The sequence below is a fragment of the Saimiri boliviensis genome, chromosome 17 (genome assembly GCF_048565385.1).
Source record: "Saimiri boliviensis isolate mSaiBol1 chromosome 17, mSaiBol1.pri, whole genome shotgun sequence".
Classification (NCBI taxonomy): Eukaryota; Metazoa; Chordata; class Mammalia; order Primates; family Cebidae; genus Saimiri; species Saimiri boliviensis.
Window position 1 is genome coordinate 67,953,518 of NC_133465.1, and position 15,446 is coordinate 67,968,963.

At 56.3% G+C, this 15,446-nt stretch overlaps 1 protein-coding gene across 1 annotated transcript in view; it reads right to left on the reverse strand.

Moving 5' to 3' along the window:
- Positions 1 to 15,446, reverse strand: part of DNAH17 (dynein axonemal heavy chain 17) — a 152,742-nt gene that overhangs the window by 2,581 nt on the left and 134,715 nt on the right. Inside the window, exons 71-78 of the mRNA XM_039476322.2 lie at positions 14,089 to 14,237; positions 11,491 to 11,618; positions 9,878 to 10,105; positions 7,466 to 7,657; positions 3,083 to 3,262; positions 2,513 to 2,695; positions 1,016 to 1,198; positions 532 to 675 (exon numbers count right to left, since the gene is read on the reverse strand). Coding sequence (XP_039332256.2) covers positions 532 to 675; positions 1,016 to 1,198; positions 2,513 to 2,695; positions 3,083 to 3,262; positions 7,466 to 7,657; positions 9,878 to 10,105; positions 11,491 to 11,618; positions 14,089 to 14,237 — 1,387 coding nt within the window. The remainder of the gene's footprint in view (positions 1 to 531; positions 676 to 1,015; positions 1,199 to 2,512; positions 2,696 to 3,082; positions 3,263 to 7,465; positions 7,658 to 9,877; positions 10,106 to 11,490; positions 11,619 to 14,088; positions 14,238 to 15,446) is intronic.

Below are 15,446 nucleotides of genomic sequence, written 5' to 3' on the forward strand. Positions count from 1 at the left end.
CCCTGAGTAGCAGGGATTACAGGTATGCACCACCACACCTGGCTTATTTTTTTGTATTTTTAGCATAGATGGGGTTTTGCCATGTTGGCCAGGCTCGTCTTGAACTCCTGGCCTCAAGTGATTCACCTGCCTTGGCCTCCTAACGTGCTGGGATTACAAGCATGAACCACCATGCCCAGCCACTGTCTGCTCCATTTTAAACAAGGGAATGTGAAGAGAAGGATCAGGAAGGGAATGGCTTCCCATTTGTGGATAACTTAGGAGCCCAAAGAGGCTCTTGCCTTCACTGTCTTGCTCCTTATAGAGGGCAGCTTACCCTTCGAGTGTCCCACGAGGAGCTGCTGATGGAAGCAGCTCTCACTGCGGCCCAGGCCTCAGGGTGTGGGAGGAGCCTGGGCTAGGCCCTTCCAGCCCTGTTCTGACAGAGGCTGGGACCCTAGGAGCCACCCGGCCGTCAGGGCCATGCTGAGCCCCAGGCACTCGGCCCCTGAGTCTCAAGTCAGGAAGCCTCTCGGAGAAAGCGGCACTTACCCTGATTCGGAGCAGCAGATCTGTGTACCAGGCCGCCAGGCCCATCATGGAGGGGTAGGCCCGCGCCACCCACGTCTCAGGCACGGTGTCATAGAAGAGAGCCGTGGACAGGTCTTCCATGTCGGTCGTGATGGTCAGTTCCCCCTAGGAGACACGGACGGTGTGGGGAGCCCTGGGCTGGGCCTTGTTTTGCCCACTCGGGGGGGCCCGAAGAGCACCGGCGTCAGTGCGCGTCACCAGTTGTCAACAGCGTGGCTTGGTGCTGCGCCTTGGGAGACGCCCTGCCTCAGGGCCTCTCGAGTGCTTCCTGCTAGGAACAATCTAGATGAGCTCCGGGGCTTGTTCTGGAATGGCCAGAGCTCTGGAGAGGGCGCAGTGACGTGCTGACCCCGTGGCCCATGCTCGGCCCAGGCTGCCAGAGGCCTGCGTGGCTGCCGGTTTTGCCGTCAAGCCGTGTCCCTGAGGCCTGGCCGACCCATTTTACCTTCAGCCCTAGGTTCAGCTCCTTCAGCGAGCGGCGCATTTCGTTGGTCAGGATGTTCATTCTTTCACATTCTTGAAAGGCGACTACCACATAGGGGGTCTTTTCAGCTGCCTTCGCCATGATCTCAGCCATGTTGAAAGTCTCTGGAATCTTCTCCAGGATGTCCTCCAGCACGGCCTTCACCTGGAAGCCAGTTCACAGACAGCCCCCGTCACTGCCAGGAGCCTGCCCCACCGGCTGCAGGGTCAGGAAGCCCGCCCAGAATGTTCCCAGCCCTGAGTCCTGGAGAGGAGGGAAGAGGCAGGTGGAGCCGCCAGAAGCACAGGGTCACGGGTGCAGTCACACATTTGACAAGGGAAGGGAGCCGTGGCGTTCTGATGTCACTGGCGAGGCCCTGCAGCTGTGACTGTGGGCGCCTCCGCCGCCTAGCCTGGGGCCTGCAGGCGTTCATTCCCATGCACCGGCCTCCCATCAGGCTTCGCCAGCGGTTGAGGGATTGCAACTTTGTCCTTCGTGTGGGCTTTCTGTAGGGACCACGCCGGTCACACCCTCTCAAGGAGAGGCCCACAGAGCACACAGAGGTCACCCGCACCATCCTCAGTTTCTAACTTCAGTCATTAGACTAAGAGAAGGTCCTGGACCTAATAGCAGTAAGGGTCTCACGTCAAGAATTCAGCCTGTTGACCGGGAAGCCCGGTACTTAGCAGCTAATAAGTAATAGAGCTTTTCCACAATCTATTAAGAAGTGCAGGCCAGGGAGCTCACACCTGTAATCCTAGCACTTTGGGAGGTCAGGAGTTCAGGACCAGCCTGTCCAACATGGTGAAGCCCCGTCTCTACCAAAAACAAAATTAGCTGGGTCTGGTGGCAGGTGCCTGTATTCCCATGGGAGGCTGAGGCAGGAGAATCGCTTGAACCCAGGAGGCACGGAGGTTGCAGTGAGCCGAGATCGTATCATTGCACTCCAGCCTGGGCGACAAAGCTAGACTCCATCTCAAAAAAATAAATTGCAGAGGTGCCCAGGAGGTGGCACAGAGGTACCCAGAGAGATTAGAATTCGTTCAGAGCACTGGCGTCCCTGAGCCGTTCTAATCCTTCGAGCGGCAACAGGACCTGCGGTCACAGCCACCGAGCAGCTCTGGAGTACCTGCCCTCGCGTCTGTCCAGCTGTCCTGGTGGGGAATGGCCGGCGCCCTCCCCAGCGCCCAGCCGGGGAAGCTGGAAGACTGCAGGGTGCAGGGCTGGGGCCGCACCCACAGCCCCCAAGGATATCTGTCTGTGCTCGTGCCCCCCGGCCCAAAGTCTGCAGCTGCCGCACCTGGGGACCTGCTGAGCAGCCTACGGGCCCCACCCCAGGGTTTCTGATGCCCAAGCCCCAGGCTGGGGCAGTGTGCTTCACCAGCAAGCTCCCCGGCACTGCCACCAGTCCCTGCGACCCTTCCCTGGTTCAAGATCCTCCCCTTCCTCTGGCTTGGGAACGACTTTTCAAGCTCTTGCCTTCTCCTCGCGGGACACCCCTGTGCCAGCCCCCGAGTCGGTCTCTTTGGGCTGCATTTCCAGGACTGTACGGAACAGCTTCTCCGAGGTGACCGTCAGAAAGCCAATCTCTGCATTGGGGTGCAGGCCATACAGATAGGGACTCTCAGGGGGCAGGTTCTCATCGATGTATTCGTGGTAACCCTGCAAAGAGGGCGGCTTGTGAGCGGAGGCAAAGCCGTGCAGGCTGAAACCCATGTTCCTTGTCAGAACGTTCCACCCACGTCTTGCCCCCTGTACAGATCCCACTTGTTTCCCACCCCCGTTTGTGGGCTGCTCACTATGCTCCCCGCGACATAAAGGAAAATGCATTCCCCCCTTCCCTGAGGCTGCATTTTTCTTTTTTTTAATAAAAAGAAAATACGTGGCTTGTATCAGCCTTGCACTTCTTCCAGTGAGGCACGTTTCTCATGCCTGCCCTTTGGTTGCATGGGTTCTTGCTCAATTATGGATATTCCAGGTGCGCGAGGCTCTCGCTGGAAGGCACATGCCTTCGTGGCATTGAGCTCCTGTTTAGCTTGTCATCCTTACCTTATAGTCCAGGTTAGGGGGGATTTGAAAGCCGGGGGCCAGCAGGACGTCCCCCTCCAGCATCTCCGTCCGGATGTACTCGGCCAGGTAGGTCCTGCAGAGCCGGCGGTCCCAGTCGTCTGTGATGTGGCCGCCATACATGATCTCACCAAAAAGGTAGCGGAGATCGTCCCAGGGCACCTGAGGAAGGGTGACTGCAGTTAGGGAAAGGTGCTGCCCCCCCCGCCCGTGCCCCTCTGTCGTGAGAGTCAGGCTCAGGCAGGGCATGGGAACCCAGCCTTCAGTGCTGTGGCCTCCTCGCTCTCCAGGTTGGCCACCTGTCTGTTCACCTTCAGGGCCACCAAGTCACCTTTCTTCCCCCTCCGGTGCCAGCAGACACCGGTGTCTGCTCGGTGGCCAGCCCCTTTGGCTCCTCTCACAAGGGGCCACGTAGCGCCTCCCTCCACCTCAGACGACGCTTCTACGGCTGGCGCCCTCTGCACCCTCCTGTGGTAGAGGTGGCAGAGGTGGCAGGCGTTTCTGCGCCTCACTGCGCCTCTGAGGCCACAGGCCGGAATTGGAACTCGCCCCTGCCTCTCCTGCTGTGTTACCATCTGAGACTCTGCCCTTCACAGTCCACTTTCAACACAAGACATTTGATTCTTGTGTTAAGGGTTGACTCCATCGCTGTCGCGCTTCTGGCCACCAAGTCCCGTCAGTCACATCTTCAGATGCATCCGCGAGCCTCCCTCCCGCCTGGTGGAAGTAGAGCCCTTCCTGGTTCTCATCCCGCCAGCAGCTGCTGTGCTTCCAAGGTCTTTGCAGTCACATAGAGGGTCTGAGCAAGTGACTCTGACCTAGGCCGCCTGCCCCTTAGGGCGCGAAGACCACGCTTGGCAGCGTGGCCCAGAGCACACGCCAGGCGACCGCACTCCTTCCCCGCTCTGCCGCCGTTCCCGCTGCCTTCACGCTTCCTCGCGGCCTCGCCTCACGCCTTCGCCCCGGAATGTTTGTCCTCACGCTCGGGCCCCCCCATGAAGCCAGGCCCTGGTTCCTCCTGCCTCCACGCGCCCGGTGCGGATGAAGCGTCTTCCCCCGGCACAGCACAGTTCAGCAGGAGGATGGCGGGAGCCACGGACTGAGGCCACATATGTCATTTTAAATTTTGTGGTCGCCACTTTAAGAGATCATTCCAACATGTAATTGGATAAAAATGAGGTAATTTACATTTGTTTTTGGTACCCAGCTTCCTCCGCTTCTGCACACCTGCGCTTTCCCTGAAGTCTGCCGCTCCTGGAGGGTGAGGCAGACGTTCTTACAACACCCCACTGTGCCCGGCCCAGAACTGTCGTCAGATACCAGTGAAGAGTTCACTGAATAAGAAGTGGTTGATTAAGTGAGTCCTCTGATTTGGGCTCATGAATTTAGATACTTATGTATATATTTTTTATGTTTCTTTTGAGATGGAGTCTCACTTTGTGGCCCAAGCTGGAGTGCAGTGGGGCAATGTCTGCTTAATGACACCTCTGCCTCCTGGGTTCAAGCGATCCTCCCGCCTCAGCCTCCCAAGTAGCTGGGACTATAGGCACTCACCACCATTTTTTAATAGGCACTCACCACTAATTTTTTATTTTTTGTACAGATAGGGTCTTGCTGTGTTGCCAGGCTGGCCTTGAAGTCCTGGACTTAAGCAACCCTCCTGCCTCAGCCTCCCACAGTGCTGGGATTACAGGCTTGAGCCACTGCAGTCGGCTCAGTCTCAGTCTCATGAATTTTTACTTTAAACATTAATATTTTCCAAATCACCTTTTGTGACTTAAAACCTTCTTCTCTGGTCGCCTTGAGGGCATGTGGGCTACTTTTCCTGCATCTGACTTACCAGCCTGGGAGGCAGGGTCTGTCTCCTGGGAGGCAAGGGTGTCCTACTCCCCCTCCCGCTCCCACGTGCTCCTCAGGGGGGTTGCTTCCTGCAGGGGGCAGGGGTGGGTGCTCTGCGTTTCCCGTATCTGCTGAGGGAATCCCCCAGTCTCCTGTGGGAGCTGCAGAGCCCAGGCCCCTCCCTGGGAGCCCCTGCAGGTTGCTCTGTGTCTCAAAGCCACGCTCCAGCAGACTTCCATCTTCTACTGGTGTGGGATTCCCTGATCTAGTTCCTCAGAGCCCAGAGGGCTGAGCAGGCCGTGGACACGGATGACATGATTCCCAGCGGTCACTCAGCGTGTAGCAGGACCTGTGCCGTGAAGGGAGAGTGTGGGAGCCAGTGGGGTCTGCGGAGGCGGAGGGCGGCCTTGAGGACAGGGCAGGTCGGCCGGCGCAGGCCACAGAAGCACACAGTACTCGCACGGCTTCTCAGCAGCTTAGAAGCTGTCCCAGTATGTGTAAGTGGGCACCGGTTAAGGAAGTGTCTTAAGAAATCCTAACCTGGCCAGGCGCAATGGCTCATGCCTAAAGTCCCAGCACCTCGGGAGGCCAAGGTGGGTGGATCACTGAGCCCAGGAGTTTGAGACCAACCTAGGCAACACGGCAAAACCCTGTCTTTATAATTAAAAAAATAGAAAAACTAACCACGCGTGGTGGCCCCTCTAGTCCCAGCTACTTGGGAGACTGGGGTGGGAGGGTCACCGGAGCCTGGGAGGTTAAGGTTGCAGTGAGCTGTGATCGTGCCACTGCACTTCAGTCTGAGTAACAGTGAGGCCCTGTCTCAAAAAAAATAAAAATTTTAGCCAGACTGTTTCTCCCAAACTAGCCTCTGCGTGGTCAGGCCGTTCCTCTGCCCTGAGTCCCTGTCAGCATCGTCTTGCGTGTATTGGGGGATGTTTTCACATCTGAGCCTTGTCCTGGATGAAACGTCCCGCTGGCACCCTGCCCATCGGCCTGCAGACCAGGCCACCTTCGTCCGGTGGCGTCTACACCGTGGTGGCCATTGCCGGGGAGCACAGGGAACCGATTCCTGACCCAGTTCTGCCTCTGCTGCTCCAGGGCTGGCGTGCCTCCCCGGGGACTAAGCCAACCTCGTTCCAGGCCCAGCCTTTGCCAGCAGCAATCCCGGGAGGTTGTCACCCTCCAGTCTCAGTGAGGCGGCTCCGTCAGAGCCTCCCTGGCAGGCTGAGTGCTCCACATCAGAGCTCACCTCCTGGGGGCCTTGTCAGGACACCCACTGGGAGCACGGGGGCCACCCGTGCCAGGGCTTAGTGGCTCTCCCACCCCTTCCCACCCAGATCTTGAGCTTTATTACAAGGTCATGAAAAAAGGAGGGGGGGTTCCTGAGACCTGGCACTGCCTGCCTTCCCTCACCGAACCCCCAGGCTCTGAGGCAGAGGCGTCATCCCTGTTCCCCCATGAGGAAGCAGGCTTAGTGGTCCAGTGACTTGCTAGAGGTTTCAGTGAGGGAGTAGCAGAGCAGGCTTCAGACCCCCGCCACCCCTGGTGCCCGGATCGTTTCTCACCAAGTCACAGAGGAGCAGGTGTTTCCACCGCCCAGGCCCTGGGAGTGTGCCAACCCCGAGGCCCCACACAGGCAGCCCCCGCGCCACCAGTGGCTTTCTTCCTATCCCCCTCCTGGACCGTTACTATTCTATCAGGTTGGGGAGATCACAGATTTGCCGATTTTCAAGTTTTCTTTGGTTTGTGGAATTATTTGATGTCTTTTAATGCTAAGAAAAAGACCAACAAAAGGAAAGGAAGGGAGAGAAGGAGGGGGGGAAGGAGGGAGGGGGGAAGGGGAGGGAGGGAGAGAAGCAGAAGTCGGGGAGGGAAGGAGAAATTGGGAGGGAGGTGAGGGAGGGAGGGAGAGGGGAGGGAGGGAGGGAAGGAGGGAAGGAGAGAGGGGAGGGAGGGAAGGGAGGGAGGGAGAGAGGGAAGGAGGGAGGAAAGGGAGGGTAGGAGGGAGGGAGAAGGGAGAGAGAGGGAAGGAGGAGGGAGGAAGAGAGGGAAGGAGAAGGGGAGGGAGGGAGGGAAGGAGGGAAGGAGAGAGGGGAGGGAGGGAAGGAGGAAGGGAAGGAGAGAGAGAGAGGGAAGGAGGGAGGAAAGGGAGGGTAGGAGGGAGGGAGAAGGGAGAGAGAGGGAAGGAGGAGGGAGGAAGAGAGGGAAGGAGAAGGGGAGGGAGGGAGAGGGGAGGGAGGGAGGGAAGGAGGGAAGGAGAGAGGGGAGGGAGGGAAGGAGGAAGGGAAGGAGAGAGAGAGAGGGAAGGAGGGAGGAAAGGGAGGGTAGGAGGGAGGGAGAAGGGAGAGAGAGGGAAGGAGGAGGGAGGAAGAGAGGGAAGGAGAAGGGGAGGGAGGGAGAGAAGGAGAAGTGGTAGAGGGAAGGAGAAGGGAGGGAGGGGGGAAGGAGGGAAGGAAAGAGGGAGGAAAGGGAGGGAGAGGGAAGGAGAGGGATATACTGAAGCACAGGGCACAGTCAGCCGCTCACCTTGGGGTTGGCCTCCAGGTAGTTGTACAGCACGTTGATGGAGATGGTGAGATCCCCGTTGTTGAAGGGGTACGACCGGTTCCAGCCCTGGGCGCCGAACTTGCGCCTCTCTGCCACCACGGCGTGGAAGTAGCACAGGGCGAAGAGGATGCACTTGAACTCCATCTCCTTGGTGCACATCTCCAGGGTGTCCTGTGGGACGCACACACGAGGGTGTGAGGAAGTGGACACAGAGATGCCCCCGACGGGACCAGCGTCCAGCCCTCTCCAGATGCTTTGCTGCGGTGGGGACAGTGGGGCGACAAAGCTGTGGGCTGGGCTGTCATGGCTGAGTGCATGTCGCTTTCTTGTTTATTTCAGAAATGCAGTTTTCCCCCTTTTAAGTACTTATTACAAGTTGAATTATTGGTATTGCTTCCTAATAAGATCTTCCCAAATCCTGGACATTTTGGGACTACTTTAATAAGAAATAATGTTCCTTTGTAATTATCAACATTCCTCATCACTTACGCACAGTATTCCAAACTCTAAAAACAACTGGTAAAGTTCTAGCAGGATGGGGGATGGGATAGGGGACTGGGGAGGGGATGGGGTTGCTTCTCAAACTCTTTCTTTTCATCTGGCTCCAGGGTAAGGCCAACTGAGCCCAAACTGTGCCTCCTAGGTCTCTGGATGTGTGAGCTCTTACTCGTTCATCTGTGCGGCTTGGCGATTCCTGAACACACACAGGCTTCTGGTAGCCACGCCGTGCTCTGTCTGCCCTGCTCAGCGGCTAAGGGAGCACCTCCAGCCAGGTGCTCCACAGGGAGCTGCAGGCAGTGGCCGAGGCTCCCGCTGGGGAGGGACAGATAAGTGCCAGGGAAATGCCCCAGGGGGACCAAGACCAGGGCCTTGTCCTAGGCGTCATGGAAAGCCTGGCACGGGCCCCTCTGGCAACATGGACAGGAAGGGGAGCAGCTGGGGTTCCGTCACCCGACTATCCCCTCTTGGTTGCCTGAGCTGGAGACAGTGGGCCCGGGAGACTGGCCTGGCCAGCCCCTTTCAGACCTCAGCTCCCTGGGGAGGGCGCTGGTGGTGAACGCTTGGAGAGCCAGAGTGACGCCAGCCAATGTGAGACTCACCAGCCCCCAGGACAAGGGAAGTCCTGGTGGGTGTCACCACCTGTCCTCCAGAGTCCATCCAATCGGGCACTTTCAGCAGCCAGCCTGCACCCAGGACTGTGGCATCATGGACAGGCAGGTGCCACCCAGCACTGATGGTTCCCATGGGCTCATTTCAGAGGCCCACAATCCCTTGGAGGCAGCTGGTCCCAGAACTTGTGAAGGGTCTGCTTGCCCTCAGGTCTCAGCTGTCACTCCCCGGCCACCCACCTCCCCAGCCAGAGATGGGATGAGCTGCCACTCCCGTGTGCTGGCTGGCAGGGCTGCACACTGACTGGCAGTGAAGGCCCAGTCCCTGCCAAGTGCCCCGATCCCTGTCACTGACTGACACTTTGCAAAATACAAAAAAACCCCGAAACCCTAAAGGAAAAACCACCCCGTGCCTGGATTCACAGTAGTCTCGGGTCATGGCAAGGTTTGCTAAGTGCCTGTTGGGTTTCTGCGCTGGTCTCATACAGACTGGCAGAAACCGTTCAGGACTGGCGCTGACCCCAGGGCTGCTGTGAGCTGCATGGCCCCGTACGCTGTGTGCACCCATAGCACTCATCACACTAGGGTCCTGCTTCCAGAACGCATCCTCACGCCCCTCAGCAGGGTGCAGGCCAAGGCGAGAGGTGCGTGGTGTTGGTTGATTGGTTAATGGAACGGGGGACCCATTGTAAACATTTGGTTTTCTGCTTTGGGTTTTCTGTTACTTTCACACTTCACTAAGGGTGAGTCCTTCAGAAGCTGGTTGGGGCCGGGCGCGGTGGCTAACACCTGTAGTCCCAGCACTTTGGGAGGCCAGGGTAGGCGGATCACGAGGACAAGAGATCAAGACCATCCTGGCCAACAAGGTGAAACCCCGTCTCTACTAAAAAATACAAAAATTAGCTGGGCGTGGTGGTGCGCGCCTGTAGTCCCAGCTACTCGGGAGGCTGAGGCAGGAGAATTGCTTGAACCCGGGAGGCGGAGGTTGCAGTGAGCCGAGATCGCGCCACTGTACTCCAGCCTGGCAAAAGAGCAAGACTCCATCTCAACAAATAAATAAATAATAAAAATAAAAAATAAATAGTGCCATAGCACCTTAAATTACTTGCATTTTTTTCATCTTTTAGGAACAGGTTGATTTTGACTGTGAAGGGGGTGTGGACAGGGGAAGGAAATGGGAAGGAGGTATCCCCAGAGTTCAGAGTGGTCCTCAGGGCCCCAAGGCATGGATGCCAGGCCGGGGCGTGGGCCGGGGAGGCGGCCCGAACAGGCGAGGACCTACCTGGGTGAACAGGTCCAGGGCCTTGTGCAAGTTGGCATACATGCCCGTGGGGGGCTCGTTGGTGATCTTGATGGAGTTCTCCAGGATGCCCTGGGGGATGATGTGGGTCTCGGGGCTGGGCGCAGGCTCCGCGCTGATGAACACTCGGTAGTCCTTGTGGCTGCCGGTGCTGTAGCGCTCCAGCTTCTTGTCCAGTGTGCCCAGCCACCGGGCCACCAGGTGGATGTTCTGCAGCAGAGACCAAAGGCTGGTCACACACACGCCTTCCCCGGCCCCTGGTCACAATGACAGGCGCCGGCTGTGTTCCCTGGCAAGAGCAGGGCTCTTCTCACCAGCACCCCACACTTGCCCGGTGCTGGAGCTGCCCCACCCCTCACCTGTCCACCCTAACCCGGTGCTGGGCTTGCCAGAATGTCTTCAGCAAAGTAACCGAGGCCCTGGAATCAATTTTTGTGTTCAATTAACTGGAAACCTCCAGCCTTAAGGTGAGTCCTTCGTGTCCTCCCTGGTGCAAGGCTGAGATTCCACGGCCCCCACCCCTCCTCTTGAAGCCGAGTTCCCACCGGGGCCAGGCTTAGCCCTGTGGATTGAGGTGGACACATACTGTAGGACTCATGGAAGCCAGGACAGGCCCAGGGGTGCTCCAGGGCAAGAGGCAGTGAGGAGGAGTCTTGGGGGTGGGGGGCGCTCCAGGTTGAAGAAGTGTGGTCAAGCTAAGGTTTAGCCAAATGTGCGGAGACCATCTCCTGGGCACTCTGGGCTTTGCTGCCTGCCACAAGAGAGGAGGAGGGAGGAGGAGGAGAAGGAGGGAGGAAGTAGAGGAGGGAGAGGAGGAGGGGGAAGGGGAGGAGGAGGAATGCTTTTGTCAACCTAGCATTTATTGTTTTTTTTTTTTTTTTTTTTTTTTTGAGATGGAGTCTCGCTCTGTCGCCCAGGCTGGAGTGCAATGGCATGATCTTGGCTCAGTGCAACCTCCGCCTCCTGGGCTCAGGCAATTCTGCCGCCTCAGCCTCCTGAGTAGCTGGGATGACAGGCACACGCCACCATGCCCAGCTAGTTTTTTGTATTTTTAGTAGAGACGGGGTTTCACTATGTTGACCAGGATGGTCTCGATCTCTTGACCTCGTGATCCACCCGCCTCGGCCTCCCAAAGTGCTGGGATTACAGGCTTGAGCCACCGCGCCCGGCCTAATTTTTGTATTTTTAGTAGAGATGGGGTTTCACCATGTTGGCCAGGTTGGTCTCGAACTCCTGACCTCAGGTGATCTGCCTGCCTCGGCCTCCCAAAGTGCTGGGATTACATGTGTAAGCCACCACACCTGGCCGTTTGTTCTTTAAATAATCTCTCTTTGGGGTGTTCTGGTATGAAGCCCGGCATCCCTCCCACCATTGAAGAGTCCACCCTCCCCTCTGGGCAGTCATGGCGCCCCATACCACACAGCTGACGCCGGCAGAGCTGACATGGGGTCCCCCCTCCTTCAGAGGGTGGTAGGAGTTCCACCCACATTTCTGAATGTGAATTCCACATCCTGCTTCCTTCCCGGCCTTCTGGCCCATCCCCACGCCGCCTCAGTACAGGGAGCCCTTCCCCCACAGTGCTGGCCGCCTCATACCTGCAGAATGACCCAGTGTCCCTTCTCTGCAGCCACGTCCAGGGCGTTCTCGGCCACCACCTCTTGTCCCTGCCCCAGGGACACATTATGGAGTTTTCCATTGTCTATGGTAAATCCTAGTTTTTTTCCTAAAGAAAAACAGGAAAAACACCAGGTAATTACATGACACAGATTCAGGCTCTGTGATCTGTGTCACCCAGCCAGGAATTCCACATGCCTCCCTCATTTAGTTTTGGTGGTAAATACACACGATGTGAAATTTGCCATTTAAAAACCATCCGAGAGCATATAATGAGGTGACATTCTGTAGATTCACAATGTTGTGCAGTCATCTTTCTGGTTCTGGAGCACTGGCATGGCCCGAGGTGGCCCCATACCCATCGGACACTCCCTCCCAGCCTCTCCTCTGGTGGATCCTCCAGGCAGCCACTCATCTGCCATCTCCTTTGTGTCCCCATGGATTTACCCATTCTGTGCATTTCGTATTAATGGAACCATACCATATGGTGCCTTTGTGTCTGGCTTCTTTCACTGAGTGTAGTGTTTTTGACGTCCACCCGTGTCATAGCACGTATCAGTACTTCACTTTTGTGTGTGTGTGAGATGGAGTCTCATTCTGTCACCCAGGCTGGAGTGCAACCTTGGTTCGCTGCAACCTCCACCTCCTGGGTTCAAGCAATTTTCCTGCCTCAGCCACCCAAGTAGCTGGGATTACAGGTGCATACCACCACACTCGGCTAATGTTTGTATTTTAGAGACGGAGTTTCACCATGTTGGCCAGACTGGTCTCGAACTCCTGACCTCAGGCGATACACCCACCTTGGCCTCCCAAAGTGCTGGGATTGTAGGCATGAGCCACTGTGCCTGGCCATTTTTTTTTTTTTTTTTTTTTTTTTGAGACAGGGTCTCACTCTGTCACCCAGGCTGAACTCCACTCCCCAATCTCAAGTGATCCTTCTGCCTCGGCCTCCAGAGTAGCTGGGACCACAGGTGTGCACCACTATGCTCAGCTAATTTATACATTTTTTGGAGCCACAAGGTCTCCCTAGGTTGACGAGGCTGATCTTGAACTCCTGGGCTCAAGCGATCCCCCTGCCTTAGCCTCCCAAAGTTCTAGGACTACAGCTGTGAGCCACTGCACCTGGCCCACTTCTAACTCGGTCACCCAGGCTGGAGCGCAGTGGCTCCATCACAGCTCACTGCAGCCTCAACCTTCCCGGCTCAAGTGATCCTCCCACCTCAGCCTCCCGAGTAGCTGGAACTACAGCCTTGCACCATCACGTCCAGCTACATTTTTTTGTATGTTTTGTAGAGACGGGGTTTTGCTATGTTGCCAAAGCTGGTCTTGAGCTCCTGGGATCAAGCAATCTGCCCACCCAGGTCTCCCAAAGTCCTGGGATACTGGTGTGAACTGCCGTGCCTGGCAGCCTTTTTTTTAATCGGGGGATACTATTCCAGTGTATAGCTCCACCACACTCTGTTAATTCATTTATCCATTTCTCAGAGGACGTGTGGGCTCTTTCTGCCTTTTGGCCGTTATGAATGGACATTTGCATAGAGTACCTGCTTGGAGACAAATTAAAATTTCCAGTTCTTTCAGGTGTATACCCAGGAGTGGAACTGCTGGGTCATGTGCTAATTCTATGCGTAACTTACTGAGAAACCACTGGACTGTTTTCCACAACAGCGGCCCCATTTTACATCCTCCCAGCAACCTACGAGGGTCCCAGTTCTCAGGGTCCTCACAACATGTGTTATTTTTCTGTTCTTGATCAATGCCATCATTGGGTATAAAGCATCATCTTGGGTGTGTAGTGGCATCTCAAGTGTGAAGTGGTGTCTCAAGTGCCAGGCGGTGGCTCAGGTGTGAGGCAGCATCTCAAGTGTGAGGCAGCATCTCAAGTGTTAGGTGGTGTCTCAGGTGTGAGGCAGCGTCTTGGATATGAGGCGGCATCTTGGGTGTGAGGTGGCATCTTGGGTGTGAGGCGGCATCTCAGGTGTGAAGCGGTGTCTCAGGTGTGAGGCAGTGTCTCGGGTGTGAAGCAGCATCTTGGGTGTGAAGCACGTCCCGGGTGTGAAGTGGCATCTTGGGTGTGAAGTGGTGTCTCGGTGTGTGAAGTGGTGTCTTGGGTGTGAAGCAGCATCTCGGGTGTGAAGTGGTGTCTTGGGTGTGAAGCAGCATCTCGGGTGTGAAGTGGTGTCTCGGTGTGTGAAGTGGTGTCTTGGGTGTGAAGCAGCATCTCGGGTGTGAAGTGCTGTCTCGGTGTGTGAAGTGGTGTCTTGGGTGTGAAGCAGCATCTCGGGTGTGAAGTGGTGTCTCAGTGTGTGAAGTGGTGTCTCAGTGTGTGAAGTGGTGTCTTGAGTGTGAGGTGCTGTCTTGGGTGTGAAGCACCATCTCGGGTGTGAAGCGGCATCTCAGATGTGAAGCGGTATCTCAGGTGTGAATTGGTGTCTTGGGTGTGAGGTGGCATCTTGGGTGTGAAGTGGCGACTTAGGTATGAAGCAGCATCTCATGTGGGTTCAGCGTGCATTTCCCTGGTGCCCAGTGATGCTGACAATGCCCCATCTTTGAGAACATCACTTGCCTGCTATACTTACCCAGGGCTTCCACATCTTTCAAGGGGTCAACCCCCGGGGAGAGGATGAAGAAGATTGGCGTGGAGGGGCTGCTCTCCTCGTAGGACTTAGAAAACTCCACACTCCGGCCTTCCACAAACTTGCTGCCCATCTTTTCCTCCACGAAGTTCCTAGGGGCAGAGTGCATTTTGAGACCCGAGGCAGCAGAACCTGAGGTTCTCGGCCAGGGCAAGGGGCTTGGGGTGGGCCGTGGCCCTGGCAGGAGGGCGATATTTTGTGGACTTTCTTCAGTGGGACAAGGCCTATGGCAGGAGAGCAGAGTCTTCACTGGAATTTCCTTTCTGTGAGGGACAGCGGGTGGGGGACATGTGTTTTCTGCCTTGGCCTTGTTTGTCCCGGGCATCCTTTCTTTCCCAAGGGGCCCCACACCATGCTCCTTCTTGGATCAGTCTGAGCAGGTGCAGGGAGAGGCCAGCCTTGGAAGGCACCCAGGGTCAACTGCGGAGGGCAGAGAAGGAAAGAAGTTCAGATTAGAGCAGCTTTGGTGAGCCTGAAAAAGTCAAAGAGAAAAGCAACTTTGGATGATACAAACACCTCTCGATACAGTAGCTCCGAACTCTAACTTGACCCCAACAAGTCTGGGGTCAGTCAGGGCCTCAGATAATCTTTCTGTGGAGGACCTAGTGATGCTCTGGTGGTCCTTCCATCAGGGGTCAGCCTTTCTCCTGTGATCACGGGGGCTGAGCTCGCTGTATGTGGAATGAATGAATTACCTGAGCTAAGATGAGTAAGATTGCTGGGTATGGTGCTCATGTGTGTCATCCCAGCACTTTAGGAGGCCAAGGTGGGCAGATCACTTGCGGTCAGGAGTTCGAGACCAGCCTGGCCAGCAAGGTGAAACCCTGTCTCTACTAAAAATATAAAAATTAGCCAGGTGCGGTAGCATAGGCCTGTAATCCCAGCCACTTGAGAGGCCGAGGCAGGAAAACCACTTGAACCTAGGAGGTGGAGGTTGCAGTGAGGTGAGATGGCATCATTGCACACCAGCCTGGGCAAGAGGGCGAGAGTCCATCTCAAAAAAAAAATAATAATAAGACTTTAGTGGCCAGCTAGTGTTTGAAAGAAAGACAAACGGTCACATCCCAAGGAGTGAGACCTGCTCATCCCCGGCCAGGTGAACGCCGGAGGGCTCTGATTCTAGGCTGACTTTCAGAGGGATCTGCTGACACTCAGCTTCCCCGGCACACCTCGGCTGCTCCAGTTCAACCAGGAATCATCGGCTAGTGCCTCTCCATGCCCTTGGGGCGTTCTGGGAATACCTGGATCTGCTATTCCTCTGCCTGCATGAGCCTTTGCTGGCTTCTGTACGGTGCCTGAAC